This window comes from Choloepus didactylus, chromosome 6, assembly GCF_015220235.1.
Source record: "Choloepus didactylus isolate mChoDid1 chromosome 6, mChoDid1.pri, whole genome shotgun sequence".
NCBI classification, from domain to species: Eukaryota; Metazoa; Chordata; class Mammalia; order Pilosa; family Megalonychidae; genus Choloepus; species Choloepus didactylus.
In genome coordinates this window covers 12474198-12502005 of record NC_051312.1, presented here as the reverse complement: position 1 = coordinate 12502005, position 27808 = coordinate 12474198, and the positions used below count along the sequence as shown (strand labels likewise).

At 44.1% G+C, this 27808-nt stretch overlaps 2 protein-coding genes across 6 annotated transcripts; both read right to left on the bottom strand.

Moving 5' to 3' along the window:
* Positions 1-384: 384 nt before the first annotated feature.
* On the bottom strand, positions 385-9276 carry EEF1G (eukaryotic translation elongation factor 1 gamma). Its single transcript, XM_037838217.1, has 10 exons — positions 9122-9276; positions 7930-8088; positions 7273-7336; positions 6982-7124; positions 6312-6455; positions 4895-5024; positions 4284-4488; positions 1093-1265; positions 871-995; positions 385-621 (listed from the first exon to the last, which is right to left on the bottom strand). Exons 1-10 carry the CDS (start codon positions 9131-9133, stop codon positions 463-465), a joined length of 1314 nt encoding a protein of 437 aa, XP_037694145.1. The 5' UTR covers positions 9134-9276; the 3' UTR covers positions 385-462.
* A 1062-nt stretch (positions 9277-10338) lies between these two features.
* Positions 10339-27765, bottom strand: TUT1 (terminal uridylyl transferase 1, U6 snRNA-specific). Of its 5 annotated transcripts, none has more exons than XM_037838212.1 (9): positions 27619-27765; positions 26142-26332; positions 15162-15477; positions 14861-14961; positions 13407-13873; positions 12508-12617; positions 12234-12344; positions 11952-12044; positions 10339-11522 (listed from the first exon to the last, which is right to left on the bottom strand). In XM_037838212.1, the coding sequence occupies exons 1-9, from the start codon at positions 27698-27700 to the stop codon at positions 10378-10380; spliced, it is 2616 nt and encodes an 871-aa protein (XP_037694140.1). In that variant the 5' UTR covers positions 27701-27765; the 3' UTR covers positions 10339-10377. The 5 variants fall into 5 exon arrangements, with proteins under 5 accessions (XP_037694140.1, XP_037694142.1, XP_037694143.1 ...); XM_037838214.1 differs by having other exon boundaries at positions 27599-27733; XM_037838215.1 differs by having other exon boundaries at positions 27605-27730.
* Positions 27766-27808: the final 43 nt, after the last annotated feature.

Genomic DNA, 27808 nt, shown 5'->3' with positions numbered 1-27808 from the left:
CTAAGAGGGCAGTTGTGAGAAATAACGTAGAGTTCCTTCTTCACTGGGTGCTGTCACGTGTTAGCTCTTATCGTTATTAGTATTCTCTCCCTTCACTGGGGGAGATCTGGAATCTGGCCCCCAAGAATTAGGCAGGTGCAAAGCCTGGTATTGCCATTCACCCTAACTGCATCCAACCTTTCCAAGCTAGAAGAGTCATCACAGTTGTAAGAGGCAGGGCAATAAAATCAAAACCGAGAGACCTCTAGTTCGGCTCACTTGAAGACGTCGCTCCTGTAAACTGAGGTGTTGCAGATACTGCCAATATACACAATACCCTGCTTCAAAATATCTACTCCCCTTTGAAGAAGCCATCACTCATGAAGGAGGCAGGACATGAAAGGATTCAATGTTCAGTTTCCTTTAATGACCCCCACCTCCCTGAAGGGCAGGTGCAGGCAGCTAGGCGATGGCAAGAGATGTTCACTTGAAGATCTTGCCCTGATTGAAGGCTTTGCCCACATGCTGGAAGGCCCCCTCCCAGGAAAAGTACTCTCGAACCAGAGTCTGGGTCTCCTCACTGCCAGAATCCAGCTTCCGCCATGTGTACGACTCATAGTCCACCTGCCAGTCTGGACTCAGCTGGGGATAAAAAGCCAGGAAAGAAAACAAGTGGTCAGGTTATTTGAGCACTGTTACACATCTGTGTTACTTCCAGGTGAGACACTTCATCAGATCCCAGGACTCCTATGAATGCGAACAGCTCCTGCCTGTACACATTCTTTGGACTCTCCTACGTGTTCGCCAGCCCAGGAACAGAAGAACACTGCTTCTGGTATACTTGCCCCACCCCCAAAGAGATAAGACATTCCTCCTCTACACCCTCCTCACCGGAAAGGCAAGCTCCTGGCCTCGGAAGACCCACACTCCAGAAATGGAGCTGCTGTTGTTGGTTCCAAAGAGGATGACACTGGCAAAGGCATTCTTCCTCAGCTTGTCCAATCGCTGGAACATTCCTAAGGGGGCAAGGGCAAATGCTCAGCTTTTGGAACAACATCACCCACTACTTTGTGCCCTCCCCTCTTCCTCTTCTCAGATCCACCCTCTTCTCACCAGTGATGAGGTTGCAGCTCATGAAGGTCTGCGTGAGCTCCTCAGGGAAACGGTACTCAGAATACCACAGGGACCAGCCATCCTTGTCAAAGTGCTCCCAGAAATATGGCAGCGCCACCGAAAGCGTGTCCTCATTGGAATACTTGCGCTTAAATTCATCCAAGACAAAGGTACTGATCGGAGGGGGAATAAACAAGATCAAAGAAAGAGTCCTTTTGGTAAGGGCATGGAATGCTGTGGCCAATCCCCAGGATACAGCAAAAGGGGGTACAAAAAAGAGAAGCTAAGGGTGTTTTCATTTGAATTTTACTGGTTTAAAAGGAAGAGGTCACTGGGCTGGTGGAGGAGAGCTGAAGGGTTATGTTCCCCCTTCCTCAGCATAAGCATGCTAGGTGTATGGAAGGAGAGACCCAAAGGAGGACCCTTTGATGGGAGCTGCTCCAGGAAACGCATGGTGAACTGAACCGGCCACACCCCACCCCATTCTCGGGAAGATGCAGAGGACTCATTTTTCACCTGTCCAGTCTCTCTCAGGGCTGTTTTCCATGAGTTACATTCAGTTCCAATTCACCCAAACACACACGCCACCCCATATAGGCTTCTAACAGCACTGTAGGCAGTGAACATTTTCAAAGGGCCTCCACCCAAACCTTACAGTTCAGATGCTGCCTTTGAAGAAATCTTGCCCAAAAATCCAAGAATGCCAACTGATATAGGAAAGCTCATTCCCCACATCATAGGGGTTCTGGTTTTGTTTTCTTTTCAATTATAAAAATGCCTGCTCACTGAAGAAAATCAAGTGTAATGCCAGTAAACAAGGATAACTAATATTTTGATGTATTTCCCTCTGGTCCTTCTTTGATCTTCAAAGCTGAAGCCATATTGATGTATCTACTTTTATGCCTTATACATTTTTCAGTTAAAATTGTAACACTATTAAGAATTCTTTGTGAACATCTCAATGGCTAATGTTCTATTGCACAAACAGGCCATACAATCTATTTAAACCACCACAATGAGTATCATGTTATTTCATTTAATGCTCACAAACTGGTTAGACTGTTACCCTCCCTTTACAGATAAGATCAAGCAGTAAGTGATTTGACCAAGGTTACACTGTAGCAAAGCAGATAATCTTTTAACCACTAGATCCTAAATTCCTTTCCAAATGCTTACTACAGATTTCATCTGATGAACTTTTAAGACCTCAACCACCTATTTGGGGATTTCTCTTCATACCCTACTGAACAGTCTGAATTTTACTATTTATGATACTGAGCAGCTCCTGAAACAAATTTAGCCAGAAGGCCTTAAAAGAACTAGAATAAATCTTGGACAAATGAGTTTGGGTCTTTGAAAGCATCATCCTTGTGACATTAAAAATCCTAGGGACAAAATGCACCCTTATTTGACAGAAAGGTATTTACAGATGTAATTACATAAAAATCTCAAAATGAGATCAACCTAGATTAGAGTGGGCCCTAAATCCAAAGACAGAAAAGGTGAAGACACAGACACAGAGAGAAGGCAGCCATGTGAAGATAGAGGCAGAGACTGGTGTGATGCAGCTACAAGCAAAAGATTGCTGGCAACCATCAGTGCTTACAAGAACCAAGGGAGGACTTCCCTAGAGCCTTCAGAGGGAACATGGCCCTGCCTACACCTTGATTTGGACATGTTTCCAGAACTGTAGGATAATAAATTACTGTTTTTAAAAAAAAAAAAAAAAAAAAAAAAATCCTGGGGAAAACATTTTTGGCAACCCAGGAGGACATTCATAGTAATATAACAAACAGACAATACTAAACATTTCAAGGAAATACTAAACATTTCATAGGAAAATGCAAAGTTTATTAAAGATTTTAATTATATGGCTTGATTTATTTTCTGACCAGAATACAGACCTAATATATGTGAAAATCTCTAACTAATAATTAACAGCATCTGTATTACAAGAGCACATGTTGCAATTTGTGTTACTTCAATCACAGGTTATTTACACACACCAAAAATCCTGCTCACCCTTTTATCTGCCCCTATGCTGCATGCAAAAGTAAATTACATTTAGTTTAAAAAGTAATACATCTTAAAAGGCACGTACTGAAGAGTTTAAGTACCTGGAAGTAAGAGCTCTGAGTTATACTTCAAGTGCTCCCCAAATGGGGAGGAAGTAGTGCTTACTAACCATCCATTATTGTGGTTTCTAATTTACAACTCTAAGCACAATTATTATGACCATTACCAGGGGTGCCCTTTCATACCAGTTTATTCCAAAACCATTACAAACTGGAGAGGTCAGTGTGAACCCCAACAGACCAACTAATGAAAGTATGGGGGGAGAAAAAGCTTTGGGAGTGGCAGAGTGAGCAAGAAAAGTAGAGAGAAAAAGGCTACAAAGCAAAAGGACCATAGAAAATACATTTCTCATATTGCTTGAAATCTCAATAAAAATGACCTGGGGCAGTGACTGAAGAAAAATTTGATGGTAGAGGGCAAGAACTGGATGTGTCCCACTTTCTTCCACACCAAAAATCTCCCTTGTACTATATTCTTTCTTCCAAGAACATTTGCATTTACTGGAAAGACGATACCGACAATCACCCCATTTACTTCCTTCTCCTTTAGGGGTTAAACTCCCCCAATTTTGGAAACAATAAACTAGACAGTGACACTATGTAGCTATGGTCATCCTTTCTCTTAGAGACTAATTTGTGTTCCATCTGATTAATCAAAACAGTAAAAATATAACCACTTATACGATATAGATCTGGTTTTTGCTGCCTCAGGAAAACAAGCCCCACAAAGCAGAGCTGATGCGAGGGTCTCTGAACCTCCTTCCTTGGCCCCCTCGCTGTATTCTAATGGATCTCAAATACTCCTAATGAGCAGGCTCGGGCAATTTACCTCTTCACTGAATTCCATCCCTGCCTGTTTTCTTTGCTAGAAAGGGAGTTACAATCTTCCCTAATACTGGATGTACTTGGAATTTGCTTTTTACTTTCAGAATTCTTGATAAATTCAGAATGCTGCTTTATTAGCAACTAAAACCTTTTGAATATGGACAACCCAAAATTCTGGGCTGTAACTATGCAGTATGCATGTGTGGGTGTGTGCATAAATGTGTGTGGCAGGACACATGGGAGAGAACAAGTCTTCTCAGATCCCACCTCCACACCCTCGAATATCCTTACCTCTTGGGCAGGTGAGCAAAGGGGTCTTTGGCCTTTGGCTCAGCAGCCAATGCCTGCTCACATTCATCCATCTCCTCCTCAGGAGCAGGGGCAGCTGCCTTTTTCTCCTCTTTCCGCTCAGCCTGGGGCTTCTGCTTCTCCTCCCGTGGGCCTTTCTCTTTCCGTGGGGTGTCCTTTTTAGGCTGGCTCTCTGCAAACTTCTTAGCTGGAACAGAGGGAGGGAGGAAAGTGAATATCCTTCCCCTTTCCATATCCCTCCAAAACAGACAGTGAGCAGGGGAACAGAGGAATATGCTGAAAGGGAAAGTTGAGGGATCCAGATCTAGACTGCCTCACAATCAAATGAGCCGGGAAATAATCTTCACCAACAAATGCATTTTACATCACAGCTCTATATATTTACACAGTGAGTATGCATCTGTATGTGGGTACAAAACAAGTTTTATAAAATGGTATCAGTTACTGCATGTGAAAACCTAAATTCTGTGGATCCACATAATGTAAAAGGTAGAAAGGAAATCAAAGGGTTGATGCTGAACAAACCAGACCCTGCCTGTGGCCTCCTGCAGCTTGATCTCACACATGCTCCTCTACCTCCTCTTCAGACTTACCATCAAACTGGGCCATCTTCTCACAGAGTTTCACCTCCCCTAACACAGCCCGGAACTGGGGCTGGTTAATACAGGTGAGGAACCAGCGACTGGTATTGGGAAAGGCCTGGCGAAAAGAAGGCTCAAGGACCTGCCCAAGATATAAGAGTGGAAACAGTCAGTAGGAGAAGAGGCCCTGAAGAGTTTCAAGCCAGAGCCCAAGAGACCCTCAGCTCTTTCTCTACTACAGCTCCACTCACCACTTTCCTCTCAAACCCCCACAGACAGCAGCTCCCTAAAACAACATTTTACACCAGAGGGTTACTTCCCATTTATTTTTCTAATCTCTTTTTGCATTCCAGGTCCAATTTAATAGGATGCTTGGGGCCATCCACCACTTACTATGAACTGGTATTGCTTGGTAGAAATAATATTCATAATGTTCCTTGCTCCTTTATAAAATCATTTAAGGTATATAATTATCAATCTTTTAAATTTCATACAACAAAATTTAAAAACAAGACAAAACAAAAAAGGTAGGAACCAGACTATCAACTACTTATTTTCCCAAATACACACGACTTGTAACTTACTGTAACTAAGTAAAATTTAGTTATTTTGTAACTAAAAAAAACAAAAACAAAAAACATAGCAACCTACTATCTATCTTAAATATGATATATGCATTCTATCATCAAACTTCAACAAGTAAAGAACATTCAAAAGCAAAAAAGTATAAATGTCTCAAAATGATGTACAGTCTTCATGATGAACTCCCCTGGCTCTGAAGTGCCTGGGTTCAAGTTCTACTCCTGCCTAGGTACACCCTCTTGGGCAAGCTGCATTTCTCTTCACCCATACAACAGGTGAAGACTCACTTAGATGATCCTTGGAAGGCCCTTGGTACCGGGTCTGGCACACAATGGGCAACTTTTCTTTGCTTTTATCACATTACTATTCTGGACCAGCATCATTCTAAGAGCTACTGTTTGGGAACCAGTGACATGTATCTCCTTTGACCCAAAACCTCAAAGGGGATTATGACCACCTGAATTTTATAGATTACAGAGGAGAAATGAGACTAATGGGATTAAAATACAGAATCACCCCTACAACCTGTAAGTAATGAAGTTGAGACTTAAAACTAGATCTGTCTCCAAAAGAGCTTGGTGCTGAAGCAAACCATACCTAACAGGCTTTCTAAGAAATATGGAAAAAATTAAACATCTTGGCTGCCACACAGAAACTATGGGCAAGAGAACACTACCAAACCTCTCAGAAGATAGAGGGAAAGCAGAGTCCTAGGACTGAATACTGGAATCCTAACTGTCCTGCAGACTATCTTTACCTCAGATCCCCTATGTCCAAGCGCTCAGCAGAACACAGGTTGTCACTTTGTTTCTGATCCCCACCTTCCCTATGCTGACCTGATTCTCACCTGTTTGTAGAGCCACAACAGGGTGCAGACAACCGTGATGTCAGCCAGTGTCACACGTTCACCCACCAGAAAAGTCCTTGTCTTCAAGTGAGCATCCAGCAGCCCTAGAATTCGCCTCACCTCCTCCTTCGCATTCTCTGTGGCCTGTTGAATTTAAAATGACCCAACTTATCAAAGGGTACCAATCCCTCTCTCCCCACACTGCTGGAACTAAGGTAGCTCCTTCACTTACTGAGTCCTGACTCATCCCCACCCTCTTTCTGTCAATAGGGTCAGATTCTAGGATCATTTCAAACGAATCACAAATGAAGCCCTCACTGCTAAATTTCTTCATAATGCAGTCTGGCCTCTTTTCCACTGTACTGACTGTAGTCACACAGGAACCCTAAAGGTCATCTGGTCTAACCCCCTCCCACCCCCACACACACACCATCTGATATGACCTTCCTAGAGCACAAATCTCTCCTCTGACCACTCTGACACTGTTACCACCTCCACTGGGTCTGACAGAGAACCCAGATTCCTCCAACTGCTCCAAAGTAACATCCCTGAGATTAGATCTTCTTATTACCCACGTATTTTTTTAGCATCTCCTTTTTATTTTTTACTCCCCAATACTCAGGAGCTGATGCCATCCTTGCCCTTGGCTTCTCCAAGTCCCAAGGCTCACCTGCTTGTTGTGGTGCATGATGCCCAAGGTGGGGAACACCCAGGTACTGGCTGGGGGGACTATGTCACTGTCAGCAAAGCTCACCCACTGTACCACCTGGGCGGCTGCCTCTGGAGAATTTCCCCGCAGCTCCTCATTGCTCACTGCACAAGCAGAACACAAGGACGGTCAGAACTCTGGAGCCAAGCCAACACCAATCCAGACCTCTGAGAGTTCCTTTCCTCGTCCACCCCAGCGCATCCTGACTCTGCTCCTCCTCCCCTCCCCTCCCTGAATTTCCCCACAAATTACCATAGTAGGCAATGGCATTGCTCTCAAACACACAGAATCCATCATCACCCTCAAATGCTGGAACCTGGGACAAAGCAGTCAAAAGATAAAGTAAAATACACAGGGATATCTCACTAGCCAGTCCCAAGGACTGTTTTAGACAAAATTTTTTACATAGGGCTAACAAACCTTGCTATCAAACTAAAAAACCAAAAACACTTGTGTCATGTGATATTTCTTGCTGTATGAGCTTTCAATAGCTAAACAAATAAAACCAAAGGATTTGGATATTATCAGATATATGCATAAAATCTCTCAATCAGATTACAAGCAAAAGACCAGAAACCAAGTCTTCGCCATTAGCATGGTTATGTACATAGCTCTAAAAGAGCCCTGGAGTAAGAATCCTGCTCATAGTAGATACTTGATACATTTGCACCAGCAATACTTGGTCAAACTCATTCTCTTTCCAAGTGATAAAAAAGCCTGTGCGTTTTGTAAAAAGTTTTGGGAAGAGTCACTACTATTTCTTTCAGCCACATGTGAATCTACAATTATCTCAAAATAAAAATTAAAACAAACAATAGTCACTGGAAATAAATCCGTTTAAGGATGGAGGCTTTCTCCAGAGCTCTGGAATAGTAGGACTCTCCGTTGTCAGGACGACTCCATACTCACCTTGCCAGCAGGAAATTTGCGGAGAAATTCGGGGGTGCGGTTGGTTTGGCCAAAGTGGAAGTGGGGTGGTGCGGAGAGCACGCGGACCTGAGCCCCGCTGTACTGAGCAGCGATGAGGGCCTTAAAGGCCCTCCAGTTTTCCGGATATGTGTACAGGGTCTGTGCAACAAAAGATGGGGAAAAGATGAATGAGAGTTGAGGGGCACCATCCTAAATGCCACCTCAAGGATTACTTCCCTGAGTAATTCCAGCCTGTTCAAATCACTCTTACTCCCTCTGATGCGCCAAAGTTCTTTAGTACCTCTCAGATGTAATCAGAGTCCCTCGAAATGCCGAGGACAGAACTACACACCAAGTGCTAAATAAAGCTTGCTGACAGATTTGACCTTTCCTAAGGACACCTCTAAAAACATTCTCTTCCTTCAAATATATCTGATATCTGCACGAAATCCAGAGCTTCCAGATCCCTCGGAATCCATCTGCTGACAAACATAGCATCCCTACCTCCTTGGAGCCCTTGTTTCATTCATTGATGGTTACTGAGTGCCTGCCTACTCTACTGCTATGCCACCTTTGTCTCTAAGGTACACAAGCAGACCAAGACACTCCCACGGAAATTCAGTTTCTCTCAGAACAGCCACGGAGAAACCGAATGGCACCCCCTCTTCCTAAATCAACCCCTCCCTGAAGAGCCTTCCTTCCCTTGTCACGAATACCACCCCTCGGGTCCTGCCCCGCACTGAGTTCCCCGGTGCTGACTTCCCTCCTATTAACCTGGCCTGCGGGATCCGGAGATTCCTGTTGTTTCCCAAACTCCCTGAGACGACCCTTAACTATCCAGACGCACTTGCCCACAAATACCTTGTTCCTAACCCTGGCCCCACAAAACGGCCGCAAAAGTTCCGTCAGTCTGCCGGGTCCCATGCCTCGAGGAGACTCGAACCCCTTTTCAGGCCCCAGACTCAGCATCTCTTTTCTTTTCCACCCCTGATCCTTCCACCACTGGCCTCCGAGACCCCCAGCCTCAGTTCCTCTGTGGACCCTGGGAGCCCCGCTCTCCGACAGTACGGTCTCTAGACCCTACAACAGTTGCCCAAGCGGCTCCAGAACCCCTCCGGCGCCGGCCGGTCCCACTCGGGCAGAGGATGGCGGCGGATAGGGTGACCTCGATTGCCAGAGCCGGCAAACTTACCCCAGCCGCCATGGTGATTCCGCAGAGAAAGGGGGTTGGGCTCTCAGCGCTGCCGCAAAGTGAGCCGTCAGGGGCAGAAGGGAGGGAGGAAGGGGAGAACCGTGGAGAACCAGCAGCCGAAAAGCGAGGACGGCATAGATGGCCTACGCACGACAGTTCGATACCCAGCTGCGGTTGAATAGGAAAAAGAAGGGGGTGGGGCCTACTGGCCTGCGCGGAAAAAGCCCGCGCCTGCGCAATGGAGCTTTCTTGCTGCGACGGCCTCTCAGGAGTGGCCAATCAGCGACTCCACGTGGAATTGACGGCGCGGCGGGAGGGCAAACTGTGAGAACCAGCTGGAAAAGCCGCCCCTTCGCGGCTACGTGGCACCGCTGTCTGCCTGGCGCGGTCCCGGGTCCGGACCCGCCGGGCACGCGGTGAGGTCCAGAGAGAAGTGACTTGATGGGAGGTTCTGCCAAGCTCCTAACGTCATGACTGTGTGGAAACCACGGGAGCGAGCCAGCCCTCTAGCGCGGGGGAGGCGGTTCCCCAAATTCCTTTCGTTGCCGCTCTTTTGTTTTCTAGAGGAGGACCTGCATCTAATTGGCGCTCAAGTCTGACACTACTTGCGAACGTGAGCTTTTCTCACCTTAAACCACCTTGCAGCTCCCCAGATGCTGCCATTGTGAGAAGAAAAGGGGCACCAGTCCCCAAACTGGCAAAGGGAAGGGGCAGAAGGGAGAACGCAGCCATAGTCCCCCCCCCCCCCCGTCCCCGGTCAGGAGGCTGCACACTGACCCTGGAAGGGCTGGCTATTTAAGATCATTAAATTCCAGTGGGTTCAAAAGTCTTTTACCCAACTTAAGAACAGGATGGACTCTTTGTGGAAGGAATGAGGAACCCTGAACCCAAAATTTTGGGCCCTGTCACCATACATCTTTGGCGCAGCATGGTAAATGTTGAGGCACACTTGGTTCCTTTCACAAGTCCTGTTCACCCCACCCACCACTCCATCCTTCAGGAACTCTACCTGCAGGCCTTCCAGGTAACTGACACCGCAGTGTCCTGGGCACTCCCTGCAAGTTGTCATAATGTGAAGGAAAGAGACCAGGGTGGCCAGAGAAGTTACCACTGGGAAGGCTGCATTTAAGGTTTGGGGGAGATAGAGAAAAGGGCAAGTACTGGGTGAGAGGAGGGCTATTACCAGGTGGAAATTAGAGAAAACTAGAGCATCTGTATCAAACTAGCAGCTTTATTGTCCTTTGGGGCCCCTGTCTTCATTTGAGGAGAATTCTAAGTGCCTGAGGGAGGAAAACCTGTAAGAAATGATGGAGATCAGGGAACAGCCCTTGGGAATCTTGGAGAGGGGTCACAGTGAGTGCCTGGTCAGCCTGGGAGGCAGAGGCAACAAAGGTCAGAAGGGGCTCCGCCTCTGGCCTCTCTTCACCACAGAGTTCCTGAGTAACCCGAGCCTCGGTCACCAGCCACTCTGCTCCTGTGCCAGCACCACGTCCACCTCCTTTCTTGGCTTGCTGCTGCAAGCATCTCCGGGCACGCCGCCGCCCCTGCCACACTCGGTGCCACAAGGCACAGCGCCAACTCACTGCGGAGGAGAGCGATGCCTTCTTCCCTGTCTCACCTTGAGACCCTTCCCATGCTGCCTCAGGTCCCTTGGGCCCCTGCTTTGCCTGCACAGCATGGCCCAGCTGCTCCCCTTCTCCGGTGGCTAGATGCCCTCCAGTTGCCAAGAGCAGCTCCCCTGGCTGCTCGGGGCTTAGCATGGCCCAATCCTGCACCGTCTCTCCAACCTCAATAACCATTTCTTCTACCCCATCTTCACCATGGCCCCCTGAACATCCCTGCTGCTTCTCCTCCTTCCCCTCCTCACAGTTCTGTTTCTGTCCATCAAGCTTCAATCGTTTGCTTGTCCCTCCTTGGGGAGACTCCCCAGTTCCACCTCCCTCGGATCGCGGTCTCTTGGCTCCCTGCTCTAAGTGGCATCCCAATGCTTCCCTTAACACTTGGACCAGGGCAGCCGTGAGCTGGGTGAAGGGAGCAGAGGGTAAGGGGATGGGTGTAGCAGACAGCAGGGCACTAGGGGAGCTGGGCTGCAGAAGAGGGAGCAGCCCCCAGTCCCGACCCCGGGAGGAACGGTGCTGGTACTGGAGGCTTCGGCAGTAACTGGCTGCTACTCGGCAGCAGTTCTGAAGCCTCCCAGCCACCCGGCTGGGCACATTCGCTGCCACGTTGTGACTCAGGTCAAAGGGGTCCTGGAGATTCATGGGACCTAGACGAAGGCCTCCCCAGAGATTAGAGGGCAGGCCCCCCACCACAGGCAGCGCCCGGCCCTCTCGCAGGGACAGCAGTGAGCCACGAAGATCCCAACAAGAGACACAGGAGAAGAACTGGGCTAGCAGAGAACCTGGAGGAAGGGAAAGACCGGGGAAGAGTCATGTGTAAGCCATAACTAATGGAAACAGGTCCTGCACCAGAGCCATTTCCTTAGCAGGACTTTCTCTCTTCCAAGTGGTTCAGAAGAGTGCCAAGAAGCCAGGCTTCTTTGATCCCTAGAAACAAACTCTCAGGCCTCTCTCCCCACAGCCCCAGCAACGCCCTTACTGAGATCCTGCCCCTTCTCCTTGCTAGCAGCGCACCCTGGTTCACCTAAGTGAGCTCCAAGGCTCACATTGCTCCAAGGCTTGGTTTCTTCACCTGTCAACTGGCAATTACAGTCTTAGCTATCCCACATGGTGGCTGCGAGAACCAGGCCTGGCCCATAGTAACCGTGACATGTTACCTATGGTTGCGATCAATGTCATTACTAGTCCTCCCCTGGGCTCCCAGAACTCACTGAGGGGCTCCACGTTGGTGCTGGGCTCCAGTCTTGAGGCATTCCTGGGGAAACTACAGTCCCAGCCATCGACCTCCACCTGTTCCCCCTCACCTGTAAAAATAAGGAAGGTGAGGTTCAGCCTAGAAACAGGAGGATCGTCAAGGGGGTGGGGGAGTGAGGAGTGGAAATGGGGGTGATAAGTGATGATCTTATTCCCAGAATTGCTCAGTGTGTCACAGTGTGATGAAGAAGAGGAGAGATGAAGCCAATGAGACAGAGGGTGGAGGATGGCTGCTGTACCTGCTTTCTGGGTGAGCTGCGACACAGTGGGCAATACAGGAGGGTCCCTGGTCTGAAGGAAATAGATCACGAGCAAAGTCAAGGCGTAGTTATTGAGAAGGGGGCCACTCCCTGGGTAAATAATCAGTAACTCCAGTTAGGTTAGAGGCACGTCTGACCCTTCCTTGGCAGTTTTCTCAGCATCAGTTCCTATACCTGCCTCCCTTCCCTCCCTCAATCTCTGCCTTTCTTTGTCCTGATACCAACTCAACCCTAAGTTCATCCTGAGTCTCACCTGACAGCCCTCGACCCTGAGCCCAGCAGCGAAGAGTGTACACGAGAGGCCGGACTCGTCCATCCAGCTCGGAGCAGAGACTCAGGAAGCGGGAGTTATGTAAGGCCAGCCTGGGACAAAGGGGAGACAACAGTGTTAGGGCTCAGGGATCCTCTGAGCCTGTCACCCCCAGCTCTCATTCCAGACTTGCATTACTGGGACCAAATGGAACAAGGCGGCCAGAATGGGGTTTCCCAAAGTGTTTGCCAAAGCGCTGGTCTTAGTGAGAAGATGTATAAAAGGAGATCGAGTTTGAGAAACACTATATCCTATATACCCATCTTGGATATCACAGAATATGTTTAAGACTGCTCAGAGTCATTAGGATGAAAAAAAAAAAAAAAACAGGAAAGGGGGGAGAAAGGGAGGGAGGAAAGAAGAGAAGGGGAAAGAGAGAGAAGGAAGGATAAAAGAGAGAAGAGAGAAAATAAAAACCCATTTGCATTTAACTTAGCATTTCCCAAACTTATCCAACCATGAAACCATTTTCAACAGCCCTTCCTTAAAATAGTATTCCAGGAATGTTCAGAGATAGATTGTGGTGATGAACGCATAACTATGTTATCATACTGTGGACAGTGGATTGTATACCATGGATGATTGTATAGTGTGCAAACGTATTTCAATAAAACTGAATTTAATAAAAAAACAAAATAGTATTCCAGGGAACATACTTCAGGAACACTTCAATGGAAGCTGGACGGTAGGCAATGACTGGCAGGAAGGAGATGGGACCAAACAAGAATCATCTTGGGGCTGAGCAGGTACAGGAGCTTCCCAAACCGAGACTCCCTCACCCACCCCAGGATTCTCAGCTGGCCTTCCCCAACCCATCCCCACTCCACCCCCAACTAAGGTACCGGTTACTGAGAGAGACGTCCCCATGGAGCCCCGAAGGTCGATGGCAGAACTTGACCACAGGGCGTCGGGCAGAGGGCACAGTTTGGACTCGGTACACCCCAGGGACACAACCCCGAAGAATGGATCCCACCAGTTCCAGCATTGCTACTCCTCCTGTTTTCTCCCCCTTCAAGGCCTCTTCTAGTTCCAGGGCCTTCCCCAAGTCTTCTCCCCTGTCCTCTTGCAGTGGAGAGGCTGGAGGCAGGGACTGGGGAGAGGCCAGAGTCTCAGAGGCCAAAGCTGAGTCCGGAGTCTGGGGCGCCACAGAGGAGGAAGGGGTTTCAAAGTCCAGAGCTTCAGAGCTTTGGGGAGAAGCTGGAGGCTGCGAGTCTGGAGGTGAGGCTGGGATGCAGGCCAGGGCTTGAGGATCCAGTGGGGAAGCAAGGGCTGAATCCAAGGAGGGAGACTCTGGAGCCTTTGGGCCTGGCTGTGGGCAGAAATGAGCTGAGTAAAGGCCTCTCCTGCCATCTCCTAACTGGGGAGCTTTGCTGTTACCAAAATAATATCTAATACTTACTGCCTGTTATGTGCTAGACCCTATTCTAAGGGCTTTACATATATTAATTCCATTTATCCTCACAGTAACTTTTTTTTTAATTAAAAATAACCTTTTAATTCCATAAAATAAACCGTGCATTCTTCAAATATGTCATTGTTACGAAAGACAAAAAAAGGTAGAGGAATTGTTCCAGATTAAAAACTAAAAAGGCAACACAACAGTCTATTGTTGGGACATTCAACAAAACTGGAGCAGGGACTGTAAAGTCATGTACCAGTGTACAATTTACTCCACTTGGTACTGTATTGTAGTTATATACTAGTATACCTTTCTTCTTAGCTAATGTACACTGGAATATTAAAGGATAAACAGACAAGATGTTTGCAACCAACTCCCAAATATGTTTTTTACAAAATATATATAATGTGTTGTGTGCCTGTATAAATGTGTGTAGAGAAAAGAAATGCTAAAACAGAAGCTTTAAAAAAAAAAAAATTCCTAATCCAAAAACAGAATCTGTACATTGTAGAAAGTTAGAAAATACAGATGAGCAGAAATACAACCCAAAATTACCTTACTGCATATCCTTTTATATATATATACAGATAATATAATTTTTTAGACTACAATAAAGTCACACTATACATCCATTTTGAAATCTGATTTTTTCCTGTTACAACTGCCACCTATCCCAAGTCAGTTCATTTCCAACCTATCTAATACCCATCCATATTCACATCTGTCTAATAACAATAACTTTCACATAGGTCCTGTTATCCCCATTTTACAGATGAGGAACTAAGGCATGGAGAGGTCAAATACTTGCCCATATTTACATGGCTAGTACGAGGCAGTTTTTCCTAACTAACTGACCATTCTCACCCACTCTTCCCAGCTGTCTTCCTGGCCACTCACCTGGGGCTCTTCCAGGTCACCCAGATCCAGGAAGAGGTCAAGATCACAGCCATGGACATCAAAGCTATTTATGGAAGAGCCAAAAGGATGGACCACACAGCCTGGGTGCCAAGCAGAGAATAAAGGTCAAGAGACATTAGGGGATGCAGGGGGTGGAAGAACACGAGGCCAAGAATGGAAGAGGAACAAAGTGAACACCTCTAGCTGAGAGAGGACTGGGGATGCAGACACTGGGGTGGGGGTGGGGAGCAGGGTGCAGAACAGGGGAAGTGCAGTGAGAATCAGGGTGGGAGCGACTTACCAGGGAAGAACTCTGTGAAGACCTCCTGCATGAGGGCCACCACGAGGCTTCGAAGCTCCCGCTCAGCCTCCGACAACTCCCTCAGCCCCACAAGCTTTACCATTTGTGCCCCCACATCTGGAGCCTCGGCTAGTGCTTTGGCCAGATGGTGACTGTCAGGGGCTGCTCCTTTGGGGGATCTGGAAGCCGGGCTCTGGAACTCTTTCTGCTCCCGTGGCCGGACCCGCAGGCGATGTCCGCCCAGGCTGTGCTGAGGCTGTGACAAGACAGCCTCCCGGGCACCCACGTCCCCCATCTCCACGATGGCAAACACTCCCTGGTGAAACCACCAAAGGAACATAGTTTTAGAACCAAGAGTCTAAATACATGATCTGACAGTAGGTAAGAATCGCTGAAATGGGGACATAAATTGGGAATATTGGCTTGCTGATTCTGTAACAACACAGACATATTTAGAAAAGCAGTTCTCTTCCTCATTCCTAACTCACACATTTTACTCTCACCCTTATCATCTCTGAAAATCTCATTTTACCTATTTCATTGTTCTCTACTCTTCCCAATGATGTGATTTCACTGGTTATACTAGTGAAATCCCCTAATTTATTCTGGCTTAATAAAACTCTACTAATATTTACTAAGAATCCATATAATAAACAGTGTACTAGAAATGTATATAAATACTTAATTCCTATCTTTAAGGAACTTACCATCTAGGAAAAACAGCAACATGACAGCCTTGCTGCTATGATTTGGTTGAAGTAATGATATTCATTGGGCCACTTCTGTTTTTTAAAGGTAAAATGTTAGCAGGAGCAGGAAAAATACTACTACTTGGGGCCAAAGTACACACTCTTTTGCATCTTCTCCAGTGGTAAAACTGGAGCCTCATCCTGCTTATAAAAAACTCCCACTACAGTAATCAAGACAATGTGGTACTAGTATAAGGAAAGACACTGAGATCAAGGAAATGGAATTGAGAGTCCAAAGATAAGCGTATACATCTATAGTCAACTGATTTTTTAAAATATATTAAGATCATTTTTATTTCTATGTACCAACAATAAACAATCATGAATTGAAATTTTAAAAATTTACATATACAATAGTGACAAAAAATTATTTAAAAACCTAGTAATAAATCAAACAGATTTACAAGAACTCTACACAGAAAATTTTAAAATATTGGGAGAAACTGATGGTCTAAATAAATTGAAATACCATTCACAGATTAAAAGATTCAGTATTATAGGGTCAATCCTCTTCAAATTAAATCATAGATTTAATACTATCAAAATCAAAATTCCAAGCAGTTGTTTTTGGAAATTAAGCTGATCCTAAAATTTTTTTTAAATTTTATTTTGAAATAAATTCAAAGTTATAGGAACAGCTGCAAAAACAATACAAACCCCATACACAAAACTCCAGCATACCCTGACCCCCCTCCTGATACCCTGATCCACCAACTTTAACATGCTGTCACACCACCATTTCTCTTTCCCTCCCTCCCTCCCCCATCATCCATCATCTATTGCTGTCTTCTGAACATATGAGAGCAAGCAGCACACATCCTTGAACAAACACTATAATTCACATATACAATTCCCATGAACAAGAACATTCTTTTATGCAATCCCATTAAGTGCAGCTAAGAAGTTCAAGAAATTCAACACTGATAAAAAGCTTACATTCTATATTTCCTTTTTTTTTTTTTTCCCTTATGTCTCAACTGTGTCCCTTTGAGCCTCCTGTCCTCCATCCTCAGATCCCATCCAGGATCATCCTTGGCATTCAGTTGTCATCTATTTAGACTGTCTTTTTTTTCTTTTTTCAATTGTGGGAACATATATACAGCCTAAATCTTCCCATTCCACCCCCTCCCTACCATTCCATTAGTGGGATTAATCACATTTAGAATGTTGTAATGCTATCACCTTCCCACCATCCATTACTAGAAATTTCCCTTCACCTCAAACAGCAACCCTACCCTCATTTCTTAACTCCCCATTGCCCCTTCCCCCACTTCTCATAACCCATACTCTACTCTTCATCTCTATGGTCATATTCTCTGATAATTTCTTTGTGTTTACTGTAGGGCTTAAAATTAACCTCTTAAATCCATAACAATCTTGTTTTTCGATACCAACTTAACTTCAGTAGGACATGTAAACTATGTTCCTGTACTCCTCCATTCCCCCACCTTTATATAGTTCTTGTCAAAAATTACATATTTTACATTGAGTCCAAAACCACTGATTTGTCATTAGAGTTTGTGTATTTTATATCATATAGGAAGTAAATCGTGGAGTTACAAATAAAAAATTAGTGACTTCTATTTGTATTCCATTGTGGTCAGAGAATGTGCTTTGAATATATTCAATTGTTTTCTTTCTTTTTTCTTTTTTTTTTTTTTTTTAACTTATTGAGGCTTGTTTTATGTCCCAGCATATGGTCAATTCTGGAGAAAGATCCATGATCACTAGAGAAAAATGTGTGTCCTGGTGATTTGGGATGTAAGGTACTATATATGTCTGTTAAAATTCTCTCTCTCTCTCTCTCTCCTTTCTTTGTTTCTCTGTCAGTAGGGCTCCCTTTAGTATCTGAAGTAGGGCAGGTCTTTTATTGGCAAACTCTCTCAGCATTTGTTTGTCTGTGAAAAATTTAAGCTTTCCCTCAGATTTGAAGGAGAGTTTTGCTGGATATTCTTGGTTGGAAATTTTTCTCTCTCAGAATTTTAAATACGTCATGCCACTGCCTTCTCACCTCCATGGTGGCCACTGAGTAGTCACTATTTAGTCTTATGTTGTTTCCTTTGTATGTGGTGAATTGCTTTTCTCTTGCTGCTTTCAGAACTTGCTCCTTCTCTTCAGTAATTGACAGTCTGATCAGAATATGTCTTGGAGTGGGTTTATTTGGATTTATTCTATTTCAAGTTCGCTGGGCATTTATGCTTTGTGTATTTATATTGTGTAGAAGGTTTGGGGAGTTTTCCCCAACAATTTCTTTGAATACTCTTTCTAGACCTTTACCCTTCTCTTCCCCTTCTGGGACACCAATGAGTCTTAAATTTGGACGTTTTATTTTATCTATCGTATCCCTGAGATCCATTTCGATTTTTTCGATTTTTTTCTCCATTCTTTCTTTTGTTGTTTCATTTTCTGTTCTGTGGTCCTCTAGGACACTGAGTCATTGTTCAACTTCCTCTAATCTTGTATTATGAGTATCCAGAGTCTTTAATTTGGCCAACAGTTTCTTTTATTTCCATGAGATCTTCTATTTTTTTATTTACTCTTGCAATTTCTTCTTTATGCTCTTATAGGGTCTTCTTTATGTCCTTTATATCCTGTGCCATGCTCTTGTTCTTTGATTGTAGTCCTTTGATTAATAGCACCAAGTACTGTGTCTCTTCTGGTATTTTGATTTGGGTGTTTGGGATTGGGTTCTCCATATCGTCTGGTTTTATCATATGCTTTAAGATTTTCTGTTGTTTTTGGCCTCTTGGCATTTGCTTTGCTTGACAGGGTTCTTTCAAGTTGTAAAAAATACCAGTCTAATTTTTCAGAACTACAACTCAGTGGCATACACTTTCTCTAACTAACCAGCAGATGGCGTCTGCAAGTCACCTATTCCCCTCAAGTCAGTTCTCCTCAACTTTGTCTTGGTGGTGTTTGGGGAAATGATTCTTGTGGGGTTCATTTGGTGAACTCAGTTTGGGTGTGTTTCTGGTGCTGTCCACCCTGAATGTGGGGCATGTGTCTGGGTGGTTAGGCAAGCAGGGCAGCTTTAATATTCAAACCTCCCAGGTGTTCCCAGAGATTCAAGGCTGTTGCAAGATAAGCCTTCATTTCAGTTTTCCCCCAGATTTTCTCTGCTGCTGACACACAAGTCGCCAGCATTGACATAGCGTCCCTGGGTTCTCCAAGCGGGCTCCTTTCTCAGCTGTGATCTTCCAGGACCTCTGCTGAGGGAAGGCTGTGCTACGTCACAAGTGCGCGCCGTCCCTCAAGGGAAGCCCCGGGCTGCCGGGCCATGCAGGGGCGCTCCCAGCCTGATGCAAAGATGGCTGAATGGGGCGTCTCAACACCCCCTGCTTTTTGCACAGCTCCGCCTTCCCAGCTCCGGGACAACTAGTTGTGTATGCACCCAAGGCCACTGTCCACAGCCGATATTGTGACATGTGCGCGCTGCCGTGGGATACACTCCCCGTCACACTGGGTTTCCCGGTGCAGCTCTGGGCTGTGAGTACAGCCCCAGGCAGGAGTATCTCCAGCCAGCCAGGGAGCTAGCTACAAGCAGCGTGGTTTCTTTCTCCTTTTGGCTCTCCCCTCTGTCCCCTGGCCCTGAGGGAATCAGCAGCGGTCTATCCTCCACGCCAGACACCGAGAGGTCGGCACAGCCCGCTCCTGCCATGCTTCACTGCGCGGTTCTCACCGTTGTAACTGCAGCTGCTCCTGGGTTATTTTTTTTTTTTTTAAATAACTAGTCCGTCTCCAAACACCAACTCCCGGTTTCCCCACACCACAGCACGGCCGCGGGACTTTCAGCCACCTTACTCACTCATTTCAGAATGCAGACTCCCGGTTTCACCAAGTGCACGGTCCCTGTGGTTTTAGCAGACCTTGTCCAGCTGGTGCATCACTGAAACTGGTGTTCTGGGTCACTTTCTGGTTTTTATCTAGTATTTTTCACGGAGGTGTTTTTTTGCCCTGTCTCACCTAGCCGCCATCTTAGGTTCTCCGTGATCCTAAAATTTGTATGGAAATACAAAAGGCCCAAAAGATCCAAGACAATCTAAAAGAAACAGATAAAACAAACAGACAAATAAAACAAAAACTATTGGACTAACAGATTAAAATAGGGAGGTGATGTAAACAGTGTGGTAGCATAGACAAAGACCAACGGAACAGAACAGAGTCGAGAAACAGACTCACACATATATGGACACTTCATTTATTTACACTTCTTTCTTTTTTTTTTTTTTTTTTTTGCTGTTACTTTTTTTTTTTTTTAATTAAATTCAGTTTTATTGAAATACATTCACACATCATACAATCATCCATGGTATACAATCCACTGTCCACAGTATGATAACATAGTTATGCGTTCATCACCACAATCTATCTCTGAACATTTTCCTTACATCAGAAAGAGCCAGAACAAGAATAAAAAATAAAAGTGAAAAAAGAACACCAAATCATCCCCCCATCCCACCCCATTTGTCCTTTAGTTTTTATCCCCATTTTTCTACTCATCCATACACTAGATAAAGGGGGTGTGATCCACAAGGTCTTCACAATCACACTGTCACCCCTTGTAATCTACATTATTATATAATTATTTACACTTATTTCTTATTCTGACACTGCAGTGCACAGAGAAAAGGATGGACTTTTCAATAAATGGTATTGAGTATCCATCCATATGGAAAAAAATCTTGACCTCTATACAACACACGCAAAAATGATTTCTACAAGATCAAAAATCTAAATTTCAGACAGACTGCAGATATAAATAAATCCCAGTAGGATCACAGGTCTAAATAAAACTTACAGAAGAAAAATAGAATTATCTTCATGAATAATCTTCATGAATGATATATTTTTTTTAACAGTACACAAAAGGCACTAGTCCAAAAGGAAAAGATTGAGCAGATGGACTATATTAAAATTAAGGCCTTTAAAGAAATCTTTGAGTGAAAATTCAACCCCCAAAATGAAAGAACATATTTTCAATAGATATAATCTGTATAGTCAACTGATTTTTGACAAGGGTGCCAAGAAAATTCAATGAGGAAAGAATAGTATTTTCAACAAATGGTACTGGAAAACTGTTTTGCCACATGCAAAAGAATGAACTTGGACCCTCAACTCACACCAGATACAAAAATTAACTAAACATAGACCAAAGACCTAAATGTAGGAACTAAAACTATAAAACTTTTAAAAGAAAACATAGGTGTAACTCTTCATGACCTTGAATTAGGCAATGGTTTCTTAGACATAACACCTAAAGCAAAAGCACCCAAAGAAAAAAGATAAATTGAAGTTTATTAAAATTGAAAACTTTTCACAAAAAGGAATGAAGTACTTCAATGTAATTCAAATCAAAATTCCAACAACCTACTTTGCAGAATTGGAAAAGTGAGTTATCAAATTTATTTGGAAGGGAAAGATGCCTCGAATTGCTAAAAACATTCTAAAAAAGAAAAATGAAGTGGGACTTACACTTCCGGAGTTTGAAGCTTACTATAAAACCACAGTAGTCAAAACAGCATGGTATTGGCACAAAGATAAGACATACTGATCAACGGAACCGAATTGAGAATTCAGAAATAGGCCCCCAGATCTATGGTTGACTCATTTTTGATAAGGCCCCCAAATCCACTGAACTGGGACAGGACAGTCTCTTCAGCAAATGGGGCTGGGAGAACTGGATATCCATATCCAAAAGAATGAAAGAGGACCCCTATCTCACACCCTATACAAAAATTAACTCAAAGTGGATCAAGTACCTCAATGTAAGAGACAGTACCATAAAACTAGAAGATAACATAGGGAAACTTCTTAGACCTAATACCAAAAGCACAAGCAACGAATGAAAAAATAGAAAAATGGGAACTCCTAAAACCTAAAAGCTTCTGTACCTCAAAGGAATTTGTCAAAAAGGTAAAGAGACAGTCAACTCAATGGGAAAAAATATTTGGAAACCATGTGTCTGATAAGAGACTGATATCTTGCATATATAAAGAAATCCTACAATTCAACGACATTAGTACAAACAGCCCAATTATCAAATGGGCAAAGGTATGAAAAGACATTTCTCTGAAGAGGAAATACAAAAAGCCAAAAAACACATGAAAAAAATGTTCATCTTCACTAGCTATTAGGGAGATGCAAATCAAGACCACAAAGAGATATCATCTCACACCAATAAGAATGGCTGCCATTAAACAAACAGGAAACTACAAATGCTGGAGAGGATGTGGAGAGATTGGAACTCTTATTCATTGCTGTATAATGGTACAGCCATTCTGTCTGGCAGATCCTCAGAAAACTAGATATCGAGTTACCCTATGATCCAGGAATTTCACTTCTTGGTATATACCCATAAGATCTGAAAGCAGTGACACAAACAGATATTTGCATACCAATGTTCACAGTGGCATTGTTCACAGCTGCCAAGAGTTGGAAACAATCCAAATGTCCTTCAACAGATGAGTGGATAGACAAAATGCGTATATACACACGATGTAATACCATACGGCAATAAGAAGGAACGATAGTGAAACGTGACAACATGGATGAAACTTGAAGACATGATGCTGAGTGAAATAAGCCAGACACAAAAGGAGAGACATTGCATGTTACCACTAATGTGAATTCTGTGAAAAGTATAAGTTCCTTAAAAAGTAGAATATAGGGGACCTTGAGACAGTCAAAACCTAGTGAAGAGGGAACAATAATCTCATATGTACAGATGTGATAATGAGGGTGATCTTAATGGTATGGGAATGGTCAGGAGTGACTATCGTACATTAATGGGATTCATCCTTGGGGATGTGCTCCACAGCTGCTCACTGAATTGTGCCTTGAGGGTCTTCACCTCTCTGTATATACTTTGTATTGCATAATAAAGAAAGAACTGAAATTGTGGAAACTGTAACCCGTAACAATTTTTTAAATTACCTATATGACTGCTTGTTGAGCTGTACATCGAGAGATGACACCCCTCTGTATGTATGTTATATTTTACAATATGGAAATGGCTGAAGTTGTGGAACTGTGACCCATGACTTTCTTTGAGATTTGCCTGCTAACTACTTGTGAAATCGTACATTGAATGTTATCACTGTTATGAATATATGTTAAAGTTGACAATAAAAAAATGAAAAAAAAAAAGGAATGAAGTACTGATAAAATGCTACAACGTAGATGAACCTCAAAAACTTGAGGCTAAGTGAAAGAAGCTAGACACAAAAGGTCACATATTGTTTATTGTTTGATTCCATTTATATGAAATACCCAGAAGAGTTAAACCCTTAGAGACAGAAAGCAGATGGATGGTTACCAGGGACTGGGGAGGAAGGGGGAATGTGGAGAAACTGCTTAATGTATTTGAGGTTTTATTTGGGGGTAATGACAAGGTTTTAGAACTAGATAGAAGTGATGGTTGTATAACATTGTGAATGTATTAAACATCACTGAACTGTTCATTACAAAATGGTGAATTTATGTTATATAAATTTCACCTCAATAAAAAAGTTTTTAAACTTTTATGCTTCAAAGGACATTATCAAGAAAGTGAAAAGACAACTTACCGAATGGAAGCAAATTTTTGCAAATTACACTGTCTATAAGAATTCAGTGAAATAACTGGCTTACAATCATGTGGCCTCTACAGGAGGTAGGAATCTCATGGAATCCCTTTTTTTCAAGAGATAGTCCAGAGTCTGGAGGTAGCTCCCGATGGGCTAAGTATTTTTCAACTTTAAAAAAAAAACCATTCTCTCTTTGGTTAAAAACAAAAGCCTTACCATCACCCCTATGATTCTCATGCATCACCCTTAGGGAGTCAGGCTGCTAGCTGCAATCATTGAATAAAGGGACTAGGAATATAGGAGGAGGAAGGAAACTAGGAGGGGTTTGGTGACAATTATCTTTAACCTTTTGGAGGTTGATCCCAGTGAAAAAGCCTTCCCACTATGACTGTCAGGGTTCTACCAACAGATAAGGCACCCAGAACGACACAAAGACGACACGGACATAAAAATGAGGACTGTGCGAGAACTGACTAGGGAGACTGTGCAAGCACTGCTGGTGCTTGGTTAACTAATAATGTCAGTGAGGGCAGGCTGGGCCCGGAGGATGGCCTCCTGGCACAAAGACCTCAGTCACAGATGGGAAGTGACTAAAAATGGGTTCAGCATTTGTTTTTGGGATGATAAAAATGTTCTGGAATTAATCAGTAGCCATGGTCATACAACTTTGTGAATATACTACCACTGAGTGGTATGTTATGCTATGTGATTTAAATCTCTCTTTTTTAAGGGTACTCCCCCGACCCTCACATCTACCCTCATCCCTAAAAGAGCAAAGAAGAACCAAAGGGAAGCCAAGGGGAAAAGGCAGCCACTTGGACCTGCTCAGGCAAGTCATCTGACTCTGGGGAATCATATAGCTCATCAAGTTGAGAACCAAAGCCCCAGTTAGAAATTAGGTATCCATTTGCCTGATCTTGTCTTTGTGCATATACGCCTCTCAGGAACCTCCAGAAAGCATTAGGGAGGGCAAGATAAGCAGATTTAGAAGCCTGTGTCCCAGCCATTTTTCTCCGGTCGATGCCACCATCCACCATTAGGTACATTTGTTGAGAGCTTATTATAAACCAAGTATTTTACACAAACTATTTCTAAGCCTCATAAGCCTGCTCCAAGGTATTATTCCCACTTTACAAATTAAGAAACTGAAACTCAAAGAGGTTAAGTAACTTGTGACTGACTCCCAAATAGAGGCTTAAACCTCCAAATCTCAGTAAAGTTCTCCCTCAAGAAAATGTGGAAATCAAATTAGATGTTGTATTTAAAGTACTTAGCACATACTTGGTGCAAAGTAATTGCTCAATAAGGATCTTAATCACTATTGTTATAATAATTAGAAGCATCAGAAACACGAGATTTAAGTACAAGAAAAGATCACTCTTTGCCACTGAAATTGAGTGAAATAAATTATCAACAAAAGTGGGGACACGGAGCTTTCTGAAGAAGTAACCTGGGACAGGCCCCCCTAATTGCCTACCCAATATACATTCTTCTCTTCTTCCTTACTAAAAGAACCTCAGGAGAACCCCTGTTTTGTGTAGAGGGGCAATGTGCCCAGCTGAAAAAAAACATTTCCCAGGCTTGCCTGAAGCTAGGAGTAGCCCCTGATGGAGTTTCAGCAATGAGGTGTAAGTAGATGTCTATTGAAGAGGACTTCTGGGAAAGGTATTTTCCTGAGAAATTAAAATAAAGTGTGAGAGGAGGATCAGACTCAGCAGGGACTAGCCTTTTGTACTCTGCCCTTCCCTTTCCCCTTCTTCCTGCCTGCAAACGTGGAAGCAGCATTATCACAACTATGAAGACGAAAGCCTCTTGCCAAAAATGACAGAGCAGGAAGACAGCAAAAGCCTGGACTGCCCAGGTCTGACTTCTTGTTACAGGAGAAAAATCAAATCCATTTGTTGAAGCCATTGTAGTTGCAATCTCTAATGAAAACAGATCCCATTCTAAGAAAATACCTGAGTCTCACCTAAACCACATCTACATAACCAGAGTGCAGCCTCAGAACTACAATATGATCAGAGGGCAGCATTCCAACAGTAAAACTTTTTCAAGGGAACAAAGGGACAATGAAAAAAGAACTGCGTGAAAGCAAGGGAAAAAAAAAGACCATAAGGAACAAATCTGTTTGCCGAGCACTGACCAGAGAGCAGGGTGTTCTGACCAGATAACCTCAGTACCTCTCAGTGTAAGTTAATAAATTGCCAACTGGTTTACCAGCCAGCCTCCTGTGGGATTAGGATAGGTCCCCGGATGGTATCATCTTAAAGCACCCACATCACTATAATTACTCATTTAACTGTCTACCTTATCCTCTGGACTGTAAGCTCTGTGCAAGCAGGACCACCTCTTTCCTAGTTACTACCCAGAATGCAGTTCTAAGTACAGTGCCTAATACAAAGTTGACAACTAATAAACATTTGGTGACTAAAAGTTGATTGAATAAATAACGGCAAACAAGTCCCCCAATGACTAATTATGATGAACTGATAAAATCCAAGGAGGGGAGGAGCCTGCAGAGTTGGACTAGCCCAGGTACTGTGGTGTCCCACCAAGGACAAGCCACATTAGGAACCAGCCGAAACAAGCTGCTGGTTTCTCTCATGTCTCTTTTGGGATGTAGCACACCAGACTCATTCTTCATCCCCAGAGCCATTTGTTTGTACCTTATCTTTGTCCATGACGACACTGGCCACAGGCCCAAATGCCTGGAAGTACTCAGAAAGCTGAGTAGAATCCACATCCCGGGGAAAGCCACTGACAAACACACTCCGAAGTCCCTGGGCCTTTCGGGTAGCTCGTAGTTCTACCAAATGCCGGTGCTTCCGGCCTCCCAAGTGGGCATCTAGGCTGGGCCCTGCAAAGACAAGTGTGAGACAAAACATCAAATCACTCTTCAGTGTACCTGTTAGGGTAACTGAACACCTAAGCCCTAATGAATCATCAAAGCCATAGAAAGTGTGACCTTTGAATAAAAAACGTCCCGGTTCCTCTCTTCTTTCACCTTCCTCTCTTGTCCACTTGTCTACACACTGCATCCTCTGAGTGATTCCCAGAAGTGGCTATATTACAAGTATTTCTTAAGCCGTCTATAAGTGCTAGGTACAGTGGTACCTGCAAATTGTATAGAAATTAACAGGTAACTTATCCAAGATATATAAAGAACTAAATCAAGCAGCACTCTGGACTATACCCCATGGATCATCTCTGAGTTCCTAACATATAGTGCTTGTAAGTGTAGGATCTGAAGTCACACTGCCCAAGTTCAAATCCCAGCTTTATCAAGCTGTGTGAGACCTGGAGCAAGTTATTTAACCTCTCTGTGCCTCAGTTTCCTCAGATATAAAATGGAAATAATAATAGTAACTACCCAGTTGGTACTATCCATATATATACTTGACAGAGAGTCAAGTACACAGTAAATGTGGAAAAAGTTTGCTGCTATTATTATTTTTATTATATTTAAGTCTGTTGCTTGGTGTCACCAAAGTATCTATAGAGCCAGGGAAGATTTAATGACTTCTGGGTTTCTGGTTTGCCCTATTGGACACATGGTGACAGTGTTATCCACAGAGAAAGGAAAGAATGGAAGAAGACTCTGTTTAGGGAAGATCTTGAGTCCAGACTTCGTGAGTAGAATCTGAGGTTTCACTCAGCCCCCTGCACTGTCATACAAGAACCCTGTCTACTCTTCCAAACTCCTCTTCTTCCTGGTGCTCTATGCTCCAGTCACGCTGAATTTCACAAACATACCATGCTATTTCACGAACCCCTGCATTCAGGTAGCTCTTCTGTAAGGCCTCCCTCACTCCCAATTACTGCTGTCTCTGTCACCCCACAGTTTTCCGGACATTATCTACGGAATATTGAAGTCGTTTCCTTCTCCGGATGCTGAGTTCCTTGAACTCTAAATCCCCTCCCTCACCCCAGAGCCCAGCAAAATATCAGGCACAGAGCAAATGTCCAACAGATGACTATTAAAAAGAAAGTAATGGAATTTCCGTGTTGGGGGCTTCGGGCGGGAGGTGGCCTATGACAACCGAGGTGAATGACCCTAACAACCGACCTGACAAAGACTATAACTTTTGCTGGGACCAAAACACGAAAGCCCTCAGTCACCCACCCTTACTATGCATCCCTTACGGTTGGCCGTGGTAACTTGGCAGAGGCAGCAGCGGAAACCCCCACGCGGCAGCGATTCGACATCCGAACCCAACGCCGCCATTGCGCCTCTCCGGTACCGACAAAAAGCTACCACTTCTGCCTCCGCCGGAACTCACTCCCCCAAATCACAACGAGCTGCAAAGCAACTTCCGTCAGCCCGATGGGAAGT

What these genes read in the sequence shown, in the direction of transcription:
- EEF1G (XM_037838217.1), bottom strand. An exon ending in GAGCTGCAACCTCATCACTG is followed by an intron (nt 996 to 1,092) that starts GTGAGAAGAGGG and finishes TTGCCCCCTTAG; the next exon opens with GAATGTTCCAGCGATTGGAC. An exon ending in GCCAGGAGCTTGCCTTTCCG is followed by an intron (nt 622 to 870) that starts GTGAGGAGGGTG and finishes TTTTATCCCCAG; the next exon opens with CTGAGTCCAGACTGGCAGGT.
- TUT1 (XM_037838212.1), bottom strand. Translation starts at nt 27,700, where the DNA reads ATGGCGGCGTTGGGTTCGGATGTCGAATCGCTGCCGCGTGGGGGTTTC. An exon ending in GTGACCTGGAAGAGCCCCAG is followed by an intron (nt 13,874 to 14,860) that starts GTGAGTGGCCAG and finishes TTCTGCCCACAG; the next exon opens with CCAGGCCCAAAGGCTCCAGA. An exon ending in TCAGGGTCGAGGGCTGTCAG is followed by an intron (nt 12,345 to 12,507) that starts GTGAGACTCAGG and finishes TTATTTACCCAG; the next exon opens with GGAGTGGCCCCCTTCTCAAT.